General features: G+C 39.2%; 1 protein-coding gene, 1 non-coding gene and 1 pseudogene across 9 annotated transcripts in view; 1 reads left to right on the top strand and 2 right to left on the bottom strand.

Annotated features, from left to right (window-relative positions):
• Positions 1-16,504, bottom strand: part of DMXL1 (Dmx like 1) — a 185,086-nt gene that overhangs the window by 107,586 nt on the left and 60,996 nt on the right. For 6 of the 8 annotated variants that reach the window (XM_055298757.2, XM_055298758.2, XM_055298759.2 and 3 more), the window contains 4 exons: positions 13,339-13,551; positions 9,344-9,597; positions 8,550-9,234; positions 8,339-8,460 (listed from right to left, as the gene is read on the bottom strand). In XM_055298757.2, coding sequence (XP_055154732.1) covers positions 8,339-8,460; positions 8,550-9,234; positions 9,344-9,597; positions 13,339-13,551 — 1,274 coding nt within the window. The remainder of the gene's footprint in view (positions 1-8,338; positions 8,461-8,549; positions 9,235-9,343; positions 9,598-13,338; positions 13,552-16,504) is intronic. The other 2 variants (XM_055298763.2, XM_055298762.2) reach the window with 2 other exon arrangements.
• Positions 3,752-3,858, bottom strand: LOC129457857 (U6 spliceosomal RNA). Its single transcript, XR_008649409.1, has one exon. It is a non-coding gene; the product is annotated as a U6 spliceosomal RNA (small nuclear RNA).
• LOC129493077 (septin-7-like) lies at positions 14,319-16,131 on the top strand (annotated as a pseudogene).

Below are 16,504 nucleotides of genomic sequence, written 5' to 3'. Positions count from 1 at the left end.
GCCACATGTATGTCTTCTTTTGAAAAGTGCTCACGTCCTTCACCCACTTTTTGATGGAGCTGTTTTTCTCTTGTAAATTTAAGTTCCTTACAGATGTTGGATATTCAGACCTTTCTCAGATGCACAGTTTGCAAATATTTTCTCCTATTCTGTAGGTTGTCTATTTACTCTGTTATGATTGCTTTTGATGTCTTTGTTATGAAATCACTGTCCATTCCTATGTCCAGAATGGTATTGCCTAGATTGTCTTCCAGGGCTTTTAGAGTTTTAGGTTTTACATTTAAGTCTTTAATCCAACTTGAGTTGATTTCTGTATATGATGTAAGGAAGGGATCCAGTTTCAATTTTCTGCATATGGCTAGCCAATTCTGCCAGCACCATTTATTAATGGAAACCTTTCCCCACTGCTTGTTTTTGTCAGGGTTGTCAAAGATCAGATAGTTGTAGGTGTGTGGTCTTATATCTGGATTCTCTATTGTGTTTCATTGGTCAATGTGCCTGTTTTTGTACCACTACTATGCGTTTTGGTTACTGTATTCCTGTAGTATGGTTTGAAGTCAGGTAACATGATACCTCAAAGCTTTGTTCTTTTTTTTTTATGATTGCCTTGGCTACACAGGCTCTTATTTTGGTTCCATATGACTTTTAAAATAGGTTTCTCTAGTTCTGCGAACAATGTTGTTGGTAGTTTGATAGGAATAGCATTGAATCCATAAATTACTTTGGGCAGTATGGCCATTTTAATGAAACTGATTCTTCCTATCCATCAACATAGGATGTTTTTCCCATGTGTTTGTGTCTTCTCTGATTTATTTGAGCAATGTTTTGTAATTCTCATTGTAGAGATCTTTCACCCTCCTGGATAGCTGTATTTCTAGGTATTTTATTCTTTATGTGGCGGTTGGGAATGGGACTGTCTTCCTGAATTGGTTCTCAGCTTAGCTGTTGTTGCTGTGTAAGAATGCTAGTCATTTCTTGTACATTGATTTCTGTATCCTGAAACTTTACTGAAGCTGTTTATCAGATCTAGGAGCTTTTGGGCCGAGACATAGGGTTATCTAGATATAGAAACATGTCATGTGACAAACAGTGATAGTTTCACTTCCTCTCTTCCTATTTAGATGCCCTTTATTCCTCTTTCCTGATTGCTCTGGCCAGCACTTCCAATAATATGTTGCATAGGAGTGGCAAGACAGGGCATCCTTGCCTTGTGTCAGTTTTCGAGGGGAATGCTTCCAGTTTTTGCCCATTCAGTATGATGTTGGCTGTGAGTCTGTCAAAGATGGCTCTTATTATTCTGAGATATGTTCCTTCAACACCTAGTTTATTGAGAGTTTTTAACATGAAGGAATGTTGAATTTTATCAAAAACCTTTTCTGCATCTATCAAAATAATTATGTGTTTTTTGTCTTCAGTTCTCCTTATGTGATAAATCACATTTAATTTTCGTATGTTGAACAAAACTTGCATCCCAGGAATGAAGCCTACTTGATCACTGTGAACTAGCTTTTTGATGTGCTACTGTATTTGGTTTGCCAGGATTTTGTCAAGGATTTTTGCATTGATATTCATAGAGGATACTGGGCTAAAGTTTTCTTCTTGGGTGTGTCTGCCAGGTTTTGGTATCAGGATAATGCTGGCCTCAAAAAATTAGTTGGGGAGGAGTCCCTCCTCCTCAATTTTTTGGAATACTTTCAGTAGGAATGGTACCAGCTCTTCTTTGTGCATCTGGTGAAATTCAGCTATGAATCCCTCAGATCCTGGGTTTTTCGGTTGGTAGGCTATTTATTACTGACTCAATTTCGGAGCTTGTATTAGTCTGTTTAGGGAATCAATTTCTTCCTGGTTCAGTCTTAGGAGGGGGTGTATGTCCAGGAATTTATCCATCCCTTGTAGGTTTTGTAGTCTGTGTGTATAGAGGTATTCGTAGTAGTTTCTAATTATTGTTTTTAAGTCTGTAGAGTCAGTGGTAAACATCCCCTTGGTAATTTCTAATTGGGTTTATTTGGATTTTCTATTAGCTTAGTTAGCAACGTATCTATCTTACTAATTTTTTCAAAAAGCCAATTCCTGGAATTGTTGATCTTTTGAATGGTATTTTGCGTTTCAATTTCCTTGAGTTCATCTCTGATTTTGATTATTTCTTATCTTCTGCTAGCTTTGGGGTTGATTTGTTTTTCCTTCTCTAGTTCTTTCAGTTGTTAGGTTAGGTTATTAGTTTGAGATCTTTCTGACTTTTTGATGTGGGCATTTAGTATCATAAATTTCCGTCTTAACACTGCCTTAGCTGTGTCCCAGAGATTCTGGTATGTTATATCTTTATTCTCATTACTTTCAGAGAACTTCTTGGTTTCTCTCTTAATTTCACTATTTACCCAAAAGTCATGCAGGAGCACGTTTTTAATATCCATGTAATTGACTGGTTTAAGCTACTTTTTAAATCCTGACTTCTATTTTTATTGCACTGTGGTCCAACAGTGTGTTTGGTATGATTTTGGTTCTTCTGCATTTGCTGAGGATTGTTTTATGTCCAATTATGTGGTCCAATTTAGAGTATGTGACATGTGGCAATAGAGGAATATATATTCTGTTGTTTTCGGCGGAGAGTTCTGCAGCAGTCTGTCAGATACATTCGGTCCAATGTTGACTTCAGGTCCGGAATATCTCTGTTACTTTTCTGCCTCGATGATCTGTCTAATACTGACAGTGAAGTGTGGAAGTCTCCCACTATTATTGTGTGGGAGTCTATGTCTCTTTGTAGGTTTCTAAGAAGTTGTTTTTTGAATCTGGGTGCTCCTGTGTTGGTTGCATATATATTTACCATAGTTAGGTCTTCTTGTTGAATTGAACCCTTTACCATTGTGTAATGCCCTTCTGTGTCTTTGTTTAAACTTTGTTGATTTAGAGTCTGCGTTGTCTGAAATCAGGATGGCAACCCGACTTCTTTCCGATTTCCATTTACTTAGCAGATTTTTCTCCATCCCATTATTTTGAGCCTATGGGTGTCATTATATGTGAGACGGGTCTCTTGAAGACCACACACCATTGTTTTTTTTTTTTTTTTTTTTTGAGAAGGAGTCTCGCTCTTTCACCCAGGCTGGAGTGCAGTGGCGCGATCTCCGCTCACTGCAGGCTCCGCCCTCCAGGGTTCACGCCATTCTCCTGCCTCAACCTCCCCCGTAGCTGGGACTACAGGCGCCCGCCACCTCGCCCGGCTAATTTTTTGTATTTTTAGTAGAGACGGGGTTTCACCATATTAGCCAGGATGGTCTTGATCTCCTGACCTCGTGATCTGCCAGCCTCGGCCTCCCAAAGTGCTGGGATTACAGGCGTGAGCCACCGCGCCCGGCCCATGGTTTTTCTTTTTTAAATCCAGTGTGCCACTCTATACCTTTTACGTGGTGCATTAAGCCTGTTTACATTCAAGGTTAGCACTGGTATGTGTGGATCTGATTGTGTTATTGTGTTGTTAGCTGGTTACTATGCTGGCTTGTTTGTGTGGTTGCTTTATAGTGTTACTGGTCTGTGTATTTAAGCGTGTTTTTATATTAGGTGGTAGTGATCTTTCCATTCAATATTTAGTACTCCCTTCAAGACCTCTTGTAAGGCAGACTCCCTCAACATTTGTTTATCTAAAAAGGATCTTATTTCTTCTTCACTTAGGAAGCTTCCTTTGACTAGATAGGAAATTCTTGGTTGAAGACTTTTTTTTCTTCAAGGATGTTGAATATAGGTCCCCAGTCTCTTCTGGAGAAATATGGAACACTTCACAAATTTGCATGTCATCTTTGCACAGGAGCCATGCTCATCTTCTCAGTATTATTCCAATTTCAGTTTATGTGCTGCTGAAGTGAGCACACATTCCATCTATTACTTCTTAAGATGGCGTCTCTCTCTGTCGCCCAAGGCTGGAGTGCAGTGGTGTGATCTTGGCTCACTGCAACCTCTGCCTCCCAGGTTCAAGTGATTCTCCTGCCTCAGACTCCCAGGTAGCTGAGACTACAGGTTCCTGCCACCACATCTGGCTAATTTTTATATTTTTAATAGATGGGGTTTCACCATGTTGGCCAAGCTGGTCTCAAACTTCTGACCTCAAGTGATCCGCCTGCCTCGGCCTCCAAAAGTGCTGGGACTACAGGCATGAGCCATCCCTCCTGGCCTAACACTTCTGTTTTCTAACTATAGTCTCACCCTTGACAGTCTCATCCACTTCCACAACTTCAAATTTATATGCTGACAACTACTGCATATTTTCAGGCCAGACCTCTCTCTGAACTCCAGATACTAACCTATTATGTCTTTTGGATGTCAAACAGGCATCTCAAAATTAACATGACCAAAGCCAGACTCTTGAATTTCCCTGCCCCTCAAAACCTGCTACTTCTACATTCTTCCACATCTCAATTCACAGCAATTCTATTCTTCCTAATATTCAATCACAAACCTTGGGAGTCCTCTTCTTTTCTCACACACATACCATATCCAGTCCATTCACAGCTATTCAATGTTCTAAACAACATCTTGAATTTGGCCATTCTTATCATCTCTGCCATTACCACTTGCTACATTCTAAGCTCCTTTTTTCCCTCTCCTGGACTACTGTAATTGGTTCCTAAATTGGTCTCTCTGGATCTACTTTGGCATCTCATGTCTAATCCATATAGCCACCAGAGGAATCATTTAAAACCTAAATCATTTCATACCTCTTCTATAGTTTCCATGTTATTCAGAGTAAAAGCTGAAGTTACCACAATGGCCTATCAGGCTTCATATGACCTGGCCAGCCTAACTTTCTGACTTTATCCCTGACTATTTTCCACCTCACATGTTCTGCTCCAGCCACAGTGGCCTTCTTGCTGTTCCTTTACATACTGTATTAGTCCATTTTCACACTGCTATAAATAAATACCTGAGACTGGGTAATTTTAATGGACTCACAGTTCTGCATGGCAGGGGAGCCCTCAGGAAACTTACAATCATGGCGGAAGATGAAGGAGAAGCAAGCATCCTCTTTACAAGGTGGCACGAAAGAAAGCATGCAGGGGAAACTGACACTTTTTAAACCATCAGATCTTGTGAGAACTTGCTCACTATAATGCAAACAGCATAAGGGAAATGGCCTCCATGTTCCAATCACCTCCCACCAGGTGCCTCCCTTGACATGTGGCAATTATAATTCAAGATGAGATTTGGGTGAGCACACAGCAATAAACCATATCAATCCACCCAAGCACCTCCTAAATCCCCTTTTCACATTTCAAAACCAATCATGCCTTCCCAATAGTTCCCCAAAGTCTTAACTCCTTCCAGCATTAACCCAAAAGTCCAAGTCCAAAGTATCATCTGAGACAAGGGAAGTCCCTTCTGCCTATAAGCCTTTAAAATCAAAAGCAAGTTGGTTACTTCCAAGATACAATGGGAGCACAGGCATTGGGTAAATGTTCTGTTCCAAATAGAAGAAACTGGCCAAAACAAAGGGGCCACAGGCTCCATGAAAGTCTGAAACCTGGCCAGGCAGTCATTAAATCTTAAGCCCCAAAATATCCTTTGACTACATGTCTTGCACCTAAGGCACACTGACACAGTGGTGGGTTCCCATGGCCTTGGGAAGCTCTGCCCCTGTGTCTTTGCAGGGTACAGTGCCTGTGGCTTCTTTCACAGGCTAGTGTTGAGTGCTTATGCTTTTCCGGGCACATGGTGCAAACTCAGTGGATCTACCTTTTCAGGGTCTAGAGGATGGTGGCCCTCTTTTCCCAGTTCCATGAGGCAGGCCGCAGTGGGGACTCTGTGGGATGCTCCAACTCCACATTCTTTCTCCCTCTGCATTGCCCTAGTAGAAGTTCTCCATGAGGACCTCACCCCTGCCGCAGACCTCTGCCTGAACATCCACCAGGTGTTTCCATACATCCTCTGAAATCTAGGTGGTTGCTGCCAAGCCTCAACTCTCATCTTCTGCACACTCACAGGCCCAACACCATGTGGAAGCTGCCAAGGCTTGGGGCTTGCACTCTCTGAAGCAACAGCCCGAGCTGTACCATGGCCCCTTTTAGCCATGGCTAGAGCTAGAGCAGCTAGGAGGCAGGGCACTGAATCCCAAGGCTGCATAGAGCACCTGGGCCCTGGGCCTGGCCCATGAAATCATTTTCCCTCCTAGGCCTCTGGACCTCAGATGGGAGGGGCTGCCATGAAGATCTTTGACATGTCCCGGAGACATTTTCCCCATTGCCTGGGCTATTAACATTCAGCTCCTGGTTACTTATGCAAATTTCTGTAGCCCTTGAATTCCTCTCCAGAAATGAGTTTTTCTTTTCTACCACAGGGTCAGGCTGCATATTTTCTAAACCTTTATGCTCTGCTTCCCTTTTAAACATAAGTTAACATAAATTTCAATTTCAAACCATCTCTTTGTGAACACATACAACTGAATGCATTCAGAATAAGCCAGGTGACCTCTTGAATGCTTTGCTGCTTACAAATTTCTTCTGCCAGATAACCTAAATCATCTCTCTCAAGTTCAAAGTTCCACAGATCTCTAGAGCAGGGCCAAAATGCCACCAGCCTCTTTGCTAAAGCATTAACATGAGTGATCTTTGCTCCAGATCCCAGTAAGTTCGTCAACTTCATCAGAGACTACCTCAGCCAGGACTTCATTGTCCATATCACTATCAGCATTTTGGTCAAAACCATTCAACAAGTCTCTAGGAAGTTCCAAACTTTCCCACATCTTCCTGTCTTCTTCTGAGCCCTCCAAACTATTCCAATCTCTGCCTGTTACCCAGTTCCAACACCGCTTCCACATTTTTGGGTTATCCTTATAGCAGTGCCTCACTACTGGTACCAATTATCTGTATTAGGCTGTTTTCATACTCCATGAAGAAATATCTGAGACTGGGTAATTTATGAATAAGTTTAATTGATTCACAATTCTACATGGCTCAGGAGGCCTCAGGACTTACAATCATGGTAGAAGGCAAATGAGAAGCAAGCACCTTCTTCACAGGTGTCAGGAGAGGGCACATGTGCAGCGGAAACTGCCACTTTTAAGACCATCAGATCTTGTGAGAACTCCCTCACTATCATGAGAACAGGATGGGAGAACTGCCCCCATTATCCAATCACCTCCCACCAGGTCCCTCCCTCAACATGTGGGGAGTATAATTCAAGATGAGATTTGGGTGGGACACAGAGCCAAACCTTATCACATACCAAACATGCTCTGGCCTTGGGATCTCTGAACTAGCTGTCCCTTTTCCCAAATCACTCTCCCTTTAATAAATATCTACATAGTTAGTTCCCACATCTCCTTCAGATCTTTACTCAAATGGTACTTTTTCTGTGAAATTTTCCCTGACCAGCAACTTACTTGGCAATTCCTAATTCTCTGCAACACTGTTTCTATCCATAGTATTTTTAATTAATAAATTTTTATCTGTTTTCTTCCTATCTCCCTTCACCAGAATATAAGCTCTATGATACAAATTTTTACCTTTTTCTTCACATCGAAATTCCCATTACTTAAAAATGCCTGATAAATAGAAGACCCCCCCCAAAATATATACATTTCTACTGTAATACTATATACATGTTTTGGAAAACCTTGTGTTCCACAAAATTATGCATTAAAATTAACTTACAGAAAAGAACAGGATTGGAACAGATCACTGACATTTATGCAACTCTGTAAGCCGAGCATTAACAAATACATTAATTAGTAGTCACGAAGATGGCTTGAATCTCCTAAATAGAAAGCTTGGTACAGCTGAAGGCTGCCTCTGGGGATACCAAAAGAAAAATCGCCAAAACCAGAAAAGTGGAAATGCTTGCTTGTTGGATGTTCCAAGACAATGCAGTTAGAAGGCTGCTATTAGGTGGGTATGAGAACAAATGTGGCCTGTCATAAGGCAAAAGCCTTAAAACAATACTGAAAGAACTCTTGCCTGAACTGTAACCAAGCTAAGGCCTCTTTCTTTTCATGTTTAAGATTAAAATTCTATTCCTGCTGTTCCAGCTCCTCCTGCCTATAAAATAATTGCAGGGGGGCCGATATAACTTCTACATTATACTGTCAGTAGTCCTCATTTATCTATGAGGAAAGAAGTGTTATAGAAACATATTACAGGAGACTAGACTCTACTTTCTTTCAAAGAGTGAAAAAAATGATTTCCTTTTAAAGGAGCTTTGAATCATTACAAGAGTACAATACAAATGTGAAAAAATAAAACAGATACGAATCCTTATTACAAATTATAGGTCACAATTGTAGAACATGCCCAATAAATATAAACTATCTAAAAACATAATATTATATACTTAAGCTGTTTTAAAAGACATTACTTACAGAAATTTCAGGGTTAGAAAGCTCAGATAAAAGTTTCTTAGCATCAATAACTGCTTCATATAATCTCAGATATTGTCCATCACTGGCTACAAAGCATGCACTAGGAGAGTTGCAGTATGCACCTAGAAAGTATTTACAAATATTAAAATTTCACCCTTTAATGATAATGTCAGCAAATCCAAATTACTGTAATAAAAACCAGAATACTTACCCAGACAATAACTGGGTATAAGAGTGGGCAGCCATGCCACATTGGAAAAGGCAGAAACATGAAGAGAATTAATCCGGGCAAGCTCAGAAACTCCTCCAGAAAAAGACAATGGCCCAACTGGGTCAACCCTCCAAAGAATAAGCTCACTGTAAACTGCACTGGGATCCTGAAATGCCACGTCAACAGTGCTTTTATTTTGTTGTGTCAAAGCGCATTCTTCAACATTTAGAGAATCAAAAGGTTGCTTTGGGTTATCAACATCTGGTGTCCTTAATGCATTATGGTGTGATGTTGTCAGCAATAATGGTAATACTGAGTGGCAAGCTAAATCATTAAGATGAAAACGATGACCACAATATCTGGATTTGTGGGAAATACTGAGAACAGTAGAAAAAGCAGATTCCTCGGCAAAACTGACCAGCCACTGATTCAGAGAACCATCGGCGTGTTTTGAAATCATCATAACATTAGGGGTAAAAATACTTAATTTTAAACTATTAGATGATTTATTGTGACCGGAAGAAATAAGCATTGATGTGGAACGGGTGAGGCCAGAAGGTTTTTGTTTCCCCTGCTGAATAGCCAAGTCAACATTCTTGGTACAGGCATACATCATTATGCTTTTACAGAGAGAGTTTGCATCACCTGTGGGGAAAGCTACTGGAATTCTGGAAACAAAGGACACCTAGAATTAAGAAAGCCAAGTGTTAGGACATATAAAATTATATAAAGAGGTATTAGAAAACAGTACCCACATAAACAAGGAAGTAGCTCTCCAGAAATAATAGTAGTACCTGTACTTGACGAAACATACCAGGCTGGTATTCATCCAGCCAATCCACATGCCAAACTAGCAAAGAACCATCCATGGGATGAATACTAAATAGCATATCTGCATTTTTACTCCATTCAGACAGAAGTACTTCAATCTGATGATCAATGGCAGCTGACGATAATGACGTAAAAGTTGAGTTTGGTACCATTTTATCACAGCCTAATTCCTTCTTTTCGGGATTTATTTTGGAATCATCAACACCATCATCCGTGTCTATAAGCAAAAGAGTTCATGAACCAAGTAAATACAAACAGGTTATTACTATAAATTAAGAATTACCGAGCTTCTGGATAGCTGAACACATGGAGATTTCACCCCTAAGGAGAGCATGGAAGCTCCATACTCCTGCCGCCATACCTCACCCTACACATCTCTTTATCTGTATCCTTTGCAGTATACTTTATTATAAACCAGTAAACGTAATGCTTAATGATAATGCTCCAGAGCATACTTTCTTATCTACTTTTGCCCTTGCATAGATGAAAGGAGAAAACTTGGACTTTCAAAAAATAAAAGTATCATTTGTTACTATAACACCTACCAAGTAGTTCAATTTAATCGTTTACCTTTGGTGGTGAGTTTCATAGCCAGCAGCAATGCCAATATAGGACTAACTGTCAACCCAGAAAAGGGACTTGCTCCATTATTTGAACAACTGAGACAAACTGTGGAAGTTTCTTTTTTTTTTTTTTTTTTTTTTTTTTTTTTTTTTTTGAGACGGAGTCTTACTCTCGCCCAAGCTGGAGTAGAGTGGCGTGATCTCAGCTCACTGCAACCTCTGCTGCCCGGGTCCAAGCAATTCCACCTCAGCCTCCCAAGGAGCTGGGATTACAGGTGCCTGCCACCGCGCCCAGCTAATTTTTGTACTTTTTAGTAGAGACGGGGTTTCACCATCTTGGTCAAGCTGGTCTTGAACTCCTGACCTTGTGATCCACCTGCCTCGGCCTCCCAAAGTACTGGCATTACAGGCGTGAGCCACTGCGCCTGGCCAAGCCATGGAAGTTTCTTAATCTGACAGTGGTATATGCACCTTATCTTCATTGTAACAACACAAAATCAATCCATCAATCTATAGACGACAATAATACTTTTATTAACCATGTGCTCAAGAAAGGGGTCTCTTTCGCCATCTTATAATAATAAAGAGCCTATAGATATAATTTATAGCCAGATCAATTGTTACATATTCTAGTGTACAGCCTTTTCTTATTCAGTGAGATCTGGGGATATCACCAGAATGGTTCCATCTATCACAGCCCCCAAAGAGTTAGTCCAGTCATCAAATATGAATGAGATTCTATTTAGTGGATCAGCATCAAACTGGTACTTTGATCCCCTTGAGCCATTAAGTATTGTACAATATGCCCAGATCTGCATAATGAAGAAGACTCTTTTTATCTTGAAGAAGTATATATTTTTCTTCAGATTATGTTTTATTTCTTTGCCTTGAGTGTGAGGAACATAAAATGCCTTAGTAAAAGTAATACAATTAGTACAAACACACACACAAATAAACATCTTTATAAATGGATTCAAGATGAAAAACATAACAGTTTTCATATTAATAAGAAATGGGCTCTGCATTAAAAGTAACTTTGCTCCAGAAATACAAGGTCACTGAAGTTCACTGAGTAATCAGTAGCCATACAGGACTGAGTCAGCGGATTACTGGTAGAATACCTAATATTAAACTGAAAAAAAAGTAAACTGGCTTCTCAATGCAGATGTTCTATACTTAACCACTCAGCTAACCTTTAGTAACACACACTACTTTTCTGTACCTCAGTTTTGCTCATGGTAAAAAGAGGGAATTGGAATTAAAATTGGGACTGAGTTTTTAAAATATATTATTTGAGTGTAATTTGTACTTTCTCGAAAGTCCCAGGTTTATCCAAACCTCAGTATGCTACATTAGTTATCCTCTAGGTGTATGGACTTGTAACTGGTATGGCATCTTAAAAAAACCATTTCAAGGGAATGCATTTATGGTGCCAATTTCCAGGTTTCCTTCAACACCTTAGTAATAAAAAATAAACTGTATATCAACTTATCAATACAGGTAAATATGTATATTCTTTCCTCTTTCAAAAATCCCAGTCCCCTCACCATCCCCCAATTCCTGGTTAGCAATATAGAGCCTTTCTCTGAAGAGATACATTTTTTTTAAGTTTTGACTGCTTACCAGATTTAAAAAGTAGGTCAAGATATACAAATCAATAAGAAAAAAAAAATCAGCAGGAAATTAGATAAAGGGTATTAAAAGGCAAGCCACAGAAGGGCAAAAATACAATAAAAGATATGCTGCTTAATTTGCATCAAGAAAATGCAAAGTAAAACAAGACGTCCATTGTGCCCTTTTCGACTGGCAAAAAAAAAAAAGTAATATAATGAAAACATGCAGTGTTGATAAGGATGTAAAGCATATATTTAGATACACTTAGAGGAAGTATAAACTGGTAAAACATTTCTGGAGGGCAATTTGTCAGAAGTTATTGATATTTAAAATTGGTACACTCCCTGGAAATTCCACATATAGAAATCAAGATTATAGAAAAACTCACACAAAAAAGAAAAAGACAAGTCATTGTACCTAGAATAATGAAAAACAATTTAAATTAATTTGAATGTCTATCAATAGAAGACCTGTTAGACATTTCTCTTAGACATGGAATACTCAGCAGCCGTTAAATACAATGAAATGAAAAACTGCCCATTACTGACTGAATTGAAACAAAGCACAGGCCGAGCATGGTGTTTCACGCCTGTAATCCCAGCACTTTGGGAGGCCCAGGTGGATGGATCACCTGAGGTCAGGAGTTCGAGACCAGCCTGGCAAACATGGTGAAGCCCTGTCTCGACTAAAAACACAAAAATTAGCCGGGCGTGGTGGCGGATGCCTGTAATCCCAGCTACTCAGGAGGCTGAGGCAGGAGAATTGCTTGAACCCGGGAGGTGGAGGATGCAGTGAGCCAAGATTGCGCCACTGCACTCCAGTCTGGGTGACAGAGCAAGACCCCATAAAAAAACAAACAAACAAAAACAAACAAACAAAAAAACACAAAGTGCAGAACATTATTTCTGTATAAAAATGAACATCCATAGTACAACTTTTAAGTGTCTGTATTTAGATGTTTGTATGAGCACAAGAAAAGAATCAAACTGGAAGGATACTTATCAGACTTAACAATGTGGAAACTTTATAACTCTGGGTACCTGTTTGATTTTTCTTCCCTAATGATCATAACAATCTTGAAATTAAAAATTAAACAAATTAAAACAAAACTTTAAAAAAAAAATCAAACACATTTATGAACCACAGACTGTCACACAGATGGCTAGCTGCCCACCACAGTTTCTTACTTCCCATTTCTCAGTATATAAAGCCTGCAGAGTCAGGAACTACACTGACCCTGTGACTAGTTCTTGCCAGCTGAATGACAGTGTAAGTGATACGTGTCAATGAAGGTAGTTGAAAAATAGCTATGCTTTCTTTCTCTCTGCCTCTCTCTCTACACCAACTGAAGGCCAAAGCCAGAGAAATTTAATGTTCTAGTTCCACCGCTTCTCAAACTTTAACGTACATACAAATCACCTGGAAATTTCATTAAATTGCAGATTCTGGTTTGGTGGGTCTGTGTGGACCTTGAGACATGCCTTCTAACAAGCTCCTGGGTAACACCAATGCTACTAGTCTACAGACAGTCCTTTATATAGGAAAGTCCTAAGGGCTAACAAAACCAGAAGAATGAGAATCCCCAGTCCTTAAATAACCAGGTGGAAGAAAGCCACCTGTAACAGAAATACCTACATTAGATTATTAAATGAGCTAGTCCATGTTTGGATCATGTCATTGCAATTTTGAAGTTTATTACAAGAAGCTAGTTTTACCCTAATATGAAAATGTTTGCTATTTTGAACAAAACTTTAAATTTTTCTTTCTTCTTAAAGTTTTACCTTCATCAGATTTTACATCTGCCTGATGAGAATCTTCTACACTGGCCTCAGAAGATGGTTGTTCAAAACTTTTTCTAAGTTGCTGTAAAAAAACTTCCATGGATAAAGTAAAATGCAGTTCTTTATTGTTTAGCCAGTGTACAACAAAAGGTCCAGTCTTCTCTTCATTTTCATTTAGACTCAGAGATGTAATAGATGGAAGAAGTGGAATGTCTATAAGAGAAAAAAAAATTATAAAATTAAAGTTTTTACCTTCTAGCATATAAAACATCCATGTTTCAAATTTTTATTACTATTACATTTATATTTTGTTTGCCTGAAAGTCTTCCTCTTTCATTTTTTAATTTTATTTTGAGATTTTGTTTTTTTGAGACAGAGTTTTGCTCTGTTGCCAGGCTGGAGTGCACTGGCACGATCTTGGCTTACTGCAAACTCCCTGGTTCAAGCCATTCTCCTGCCTCAGCCTCCCGAGTAGCTGTGATTACAGGCACACGCCACCACGCCCAGCTAATTTTTGTATTTTCAGTAGAGACAGGGTTTCACCATGTTGTCCAAGATGGTCTCGATCTCCCGACCTTGTGATCCACCTGCCTCAGCCTCCCAAAGTGCTGGGATTACAGGCGTGAGTCACTGCGCCTGGACTATTTTGAGATTTTTTAAATACTATTTTTTAGAGTAGTTTTAAGTTCAGAGCAAAATTCAAAGGTACAGCCATATTCCCCATCCTACATATACATAGCCTCCCACATTATCAATATCCACTACCAAAGTGGTACATTTATTACAATTGATGAATCTACACTAACACATCACTATCACGCAAAGTCTATAGTTTACCTTAGGGTTCATTCTTGGTGTTGTACATTCTACGGGTCTGAACAAATTTATAATATTTCATTTATCTTTAAATCTCTGGAACACATTTTATTTAACCTCTAAATAAGATTTCCAGCTGGGGCTAGTCATGGAGTGGGGAGGGGATGTCAGTCAGCAAGAGATCTGCTGCTGAGGAGAGAAGCATCAACAGCAGCACAGTAGCTCAACAGAAGAAGCCTGAAGTGTGGGATTTTCCAATCTCCCAAATCAAATATCCAGAAAATCAGTGAAGAGAGGGTTGGAATTCATACTTATGGTAGTGGGTAAATCTGGATTCGGAAACTTTACATTAATCAACTCATTATTTCTCACAGATTTGTTTTCTCCAGAGTATCCAGATCCTTCTCATAGAATTAAAAAGACTGTGCAGGTGGAACTATGCAAAGTTTTAATCAAAGAAGGTGGTGTTCAGCTGCTGCTCACAAGAGTTGATATCCCATGATTTACAGTTGCAATGGGTAATAGTAATTGTTGGTTACTGACTACACTGATAGTAAATTGTGGACCACCTAAATGCAGAATCATGATAAAACACATGTCAGATGCCTGATAACAGGGTGCAGTGTTGTTTATACTTCATTGCTCCTTCAGGACATGGACTTAAACCATTGGATACTAAGTTTATGAAGCTTTTGCTGGAAAAGTGAGTATCATTCCCACTTATTGCCAAAGCAGACATGCTGATATCAAAGAAATGCCAGAGTTTCAAAACAGATAATGAAAGAAATCTAAGAACATAAAATTAAATACATGAATTTCCAAAAACACATGATGAAGAAAATAAACTTCTTAAAAAGATACAGGACTGGCTGTCTGCAGCAGCTCATATCTGTAATCCCAGCACTATGGGAGGCCGGAGCAGGCAAATCACTTAAGGCCAGAGGTTCGAGACCAGCCTAGTCAACATGACGAAACCCCATCTCTACTAAAAATACAAAATTTAGCTGGGCATGGTGGCGTGTGCCTGTAATCCCAGCTACTTGGGAGGCTGAGTCACAAGAATCACTTGAAGCCAGGAGGCAGAAGTTGCAGTGAGCTATCGGTCACTGCACACCAGATTACCAGACCAAGTAATTCTATGAGTAATTCTGTAAGTTTAAAGTTGAACTAAAATTCTATTCTAGGCTTGCCTGGGTGACAGAGCGAGACTGTGACTCAAAAAAAAAAAAAAAAAAAAAAAAAAAAAGATAAAGGACTGTTTACCACTTGCTGTGGTAGCCAGTAATACTACCACTGAAGTTAATGGCAAGAGAGTCAGAGGAAGGCAGTATCCTAGGGGTGTTGCGGATGTTGAATATGTTGAACACTGTAATTTTACAATTCTAAGGAATATCTTGATAGGAACACACATACAAGACTTGAAAGATGTTCCTGATAATGCCCACTATGAAAACCAAAGAAGTAGGAAACTGGCAGCTGACTTACAAAGGAGTTGATAACAACAAGAATAAAGGGCAGCTTACTAAGAGCCCTCTGGCACAAATGGAAGAGGAAAGAAGAGAGCATGTAGCTAAAATGAAGAAGATGGAGACAGAGACGAAGCAGGTGTTCAAGATGAAGTTCAAAAAAAAAAAAAGTTCAAAAACTGAAGGGCTCTGAAACTGAGCTTCAACGGTGCCAAGAGCAAAAACGAATTTAAGCACAATACAAAGAACTAGAGGAAAAACGTCATCAGTTTGAGAATGAGAAAGCAAACTGAGAAGCTCAACTCAACAACATATTTTAGAACAGAACTCTTCAAGACCCCTGGAAAAGAATAGTAGAAAGTGAAGATCTTTCAAACTCTCTACTGACCACCAGTTATGCATTAGTTGCCAACGCCAGCTTGGACATCACTGTTAGATGAATCTGTCTAATCAATCTTCACCAGTTTTGTCTATAACGATGGATTTTAACAGCAGGACAAAAATTGTGTTATTGTTATTGATGGAGATTATGATGCCTTGAATTGTCCACAGTGTTGTGCACTTAGAAAGTAACATCTCTAAGTACATTTCCTACATTTTCTTTTTTGTCTTTTATTGAACAGATATCTTCAATTTAATGCAAGAGAACATTTTATTGTTACACAGTCATGTCCTGGCGGTATGACTGTTGACAGGATATTCCAAAATAAAAGGATGCTGCAAGGTTTTCAATGAGGATAAATTGCTATGACGCAAACTTTTTCGATAATTATAAAGATTCCATTCAATGCAGCATATACAATAATATTTTATTTTATTTATTTTATTTTTATTTTATTTTTGAGACAGAGTTTCACTCTTGCTGCCCAGGCTGGAGGGCAATG

This window comes from Symphalangus syndactylus, chromosome 11, assembly GCF_028878055.3.
Source record: "Symphalangus syndactylus isolate Jambi chromosome 11, NHGRI_mSymSyn1-v2.1_pri, whole genome shotgun sequence".
NCBI lineage: Eukaryota > Metazoa > Chordata > Mammalia > Primates > Hylobatidae > Symphalangus > Symphalangus syndactylus.
Note: the sequence above shows the minus strand (reverse complement) of the source record. Positions and strands in the feature narration are given on the sequence as shown.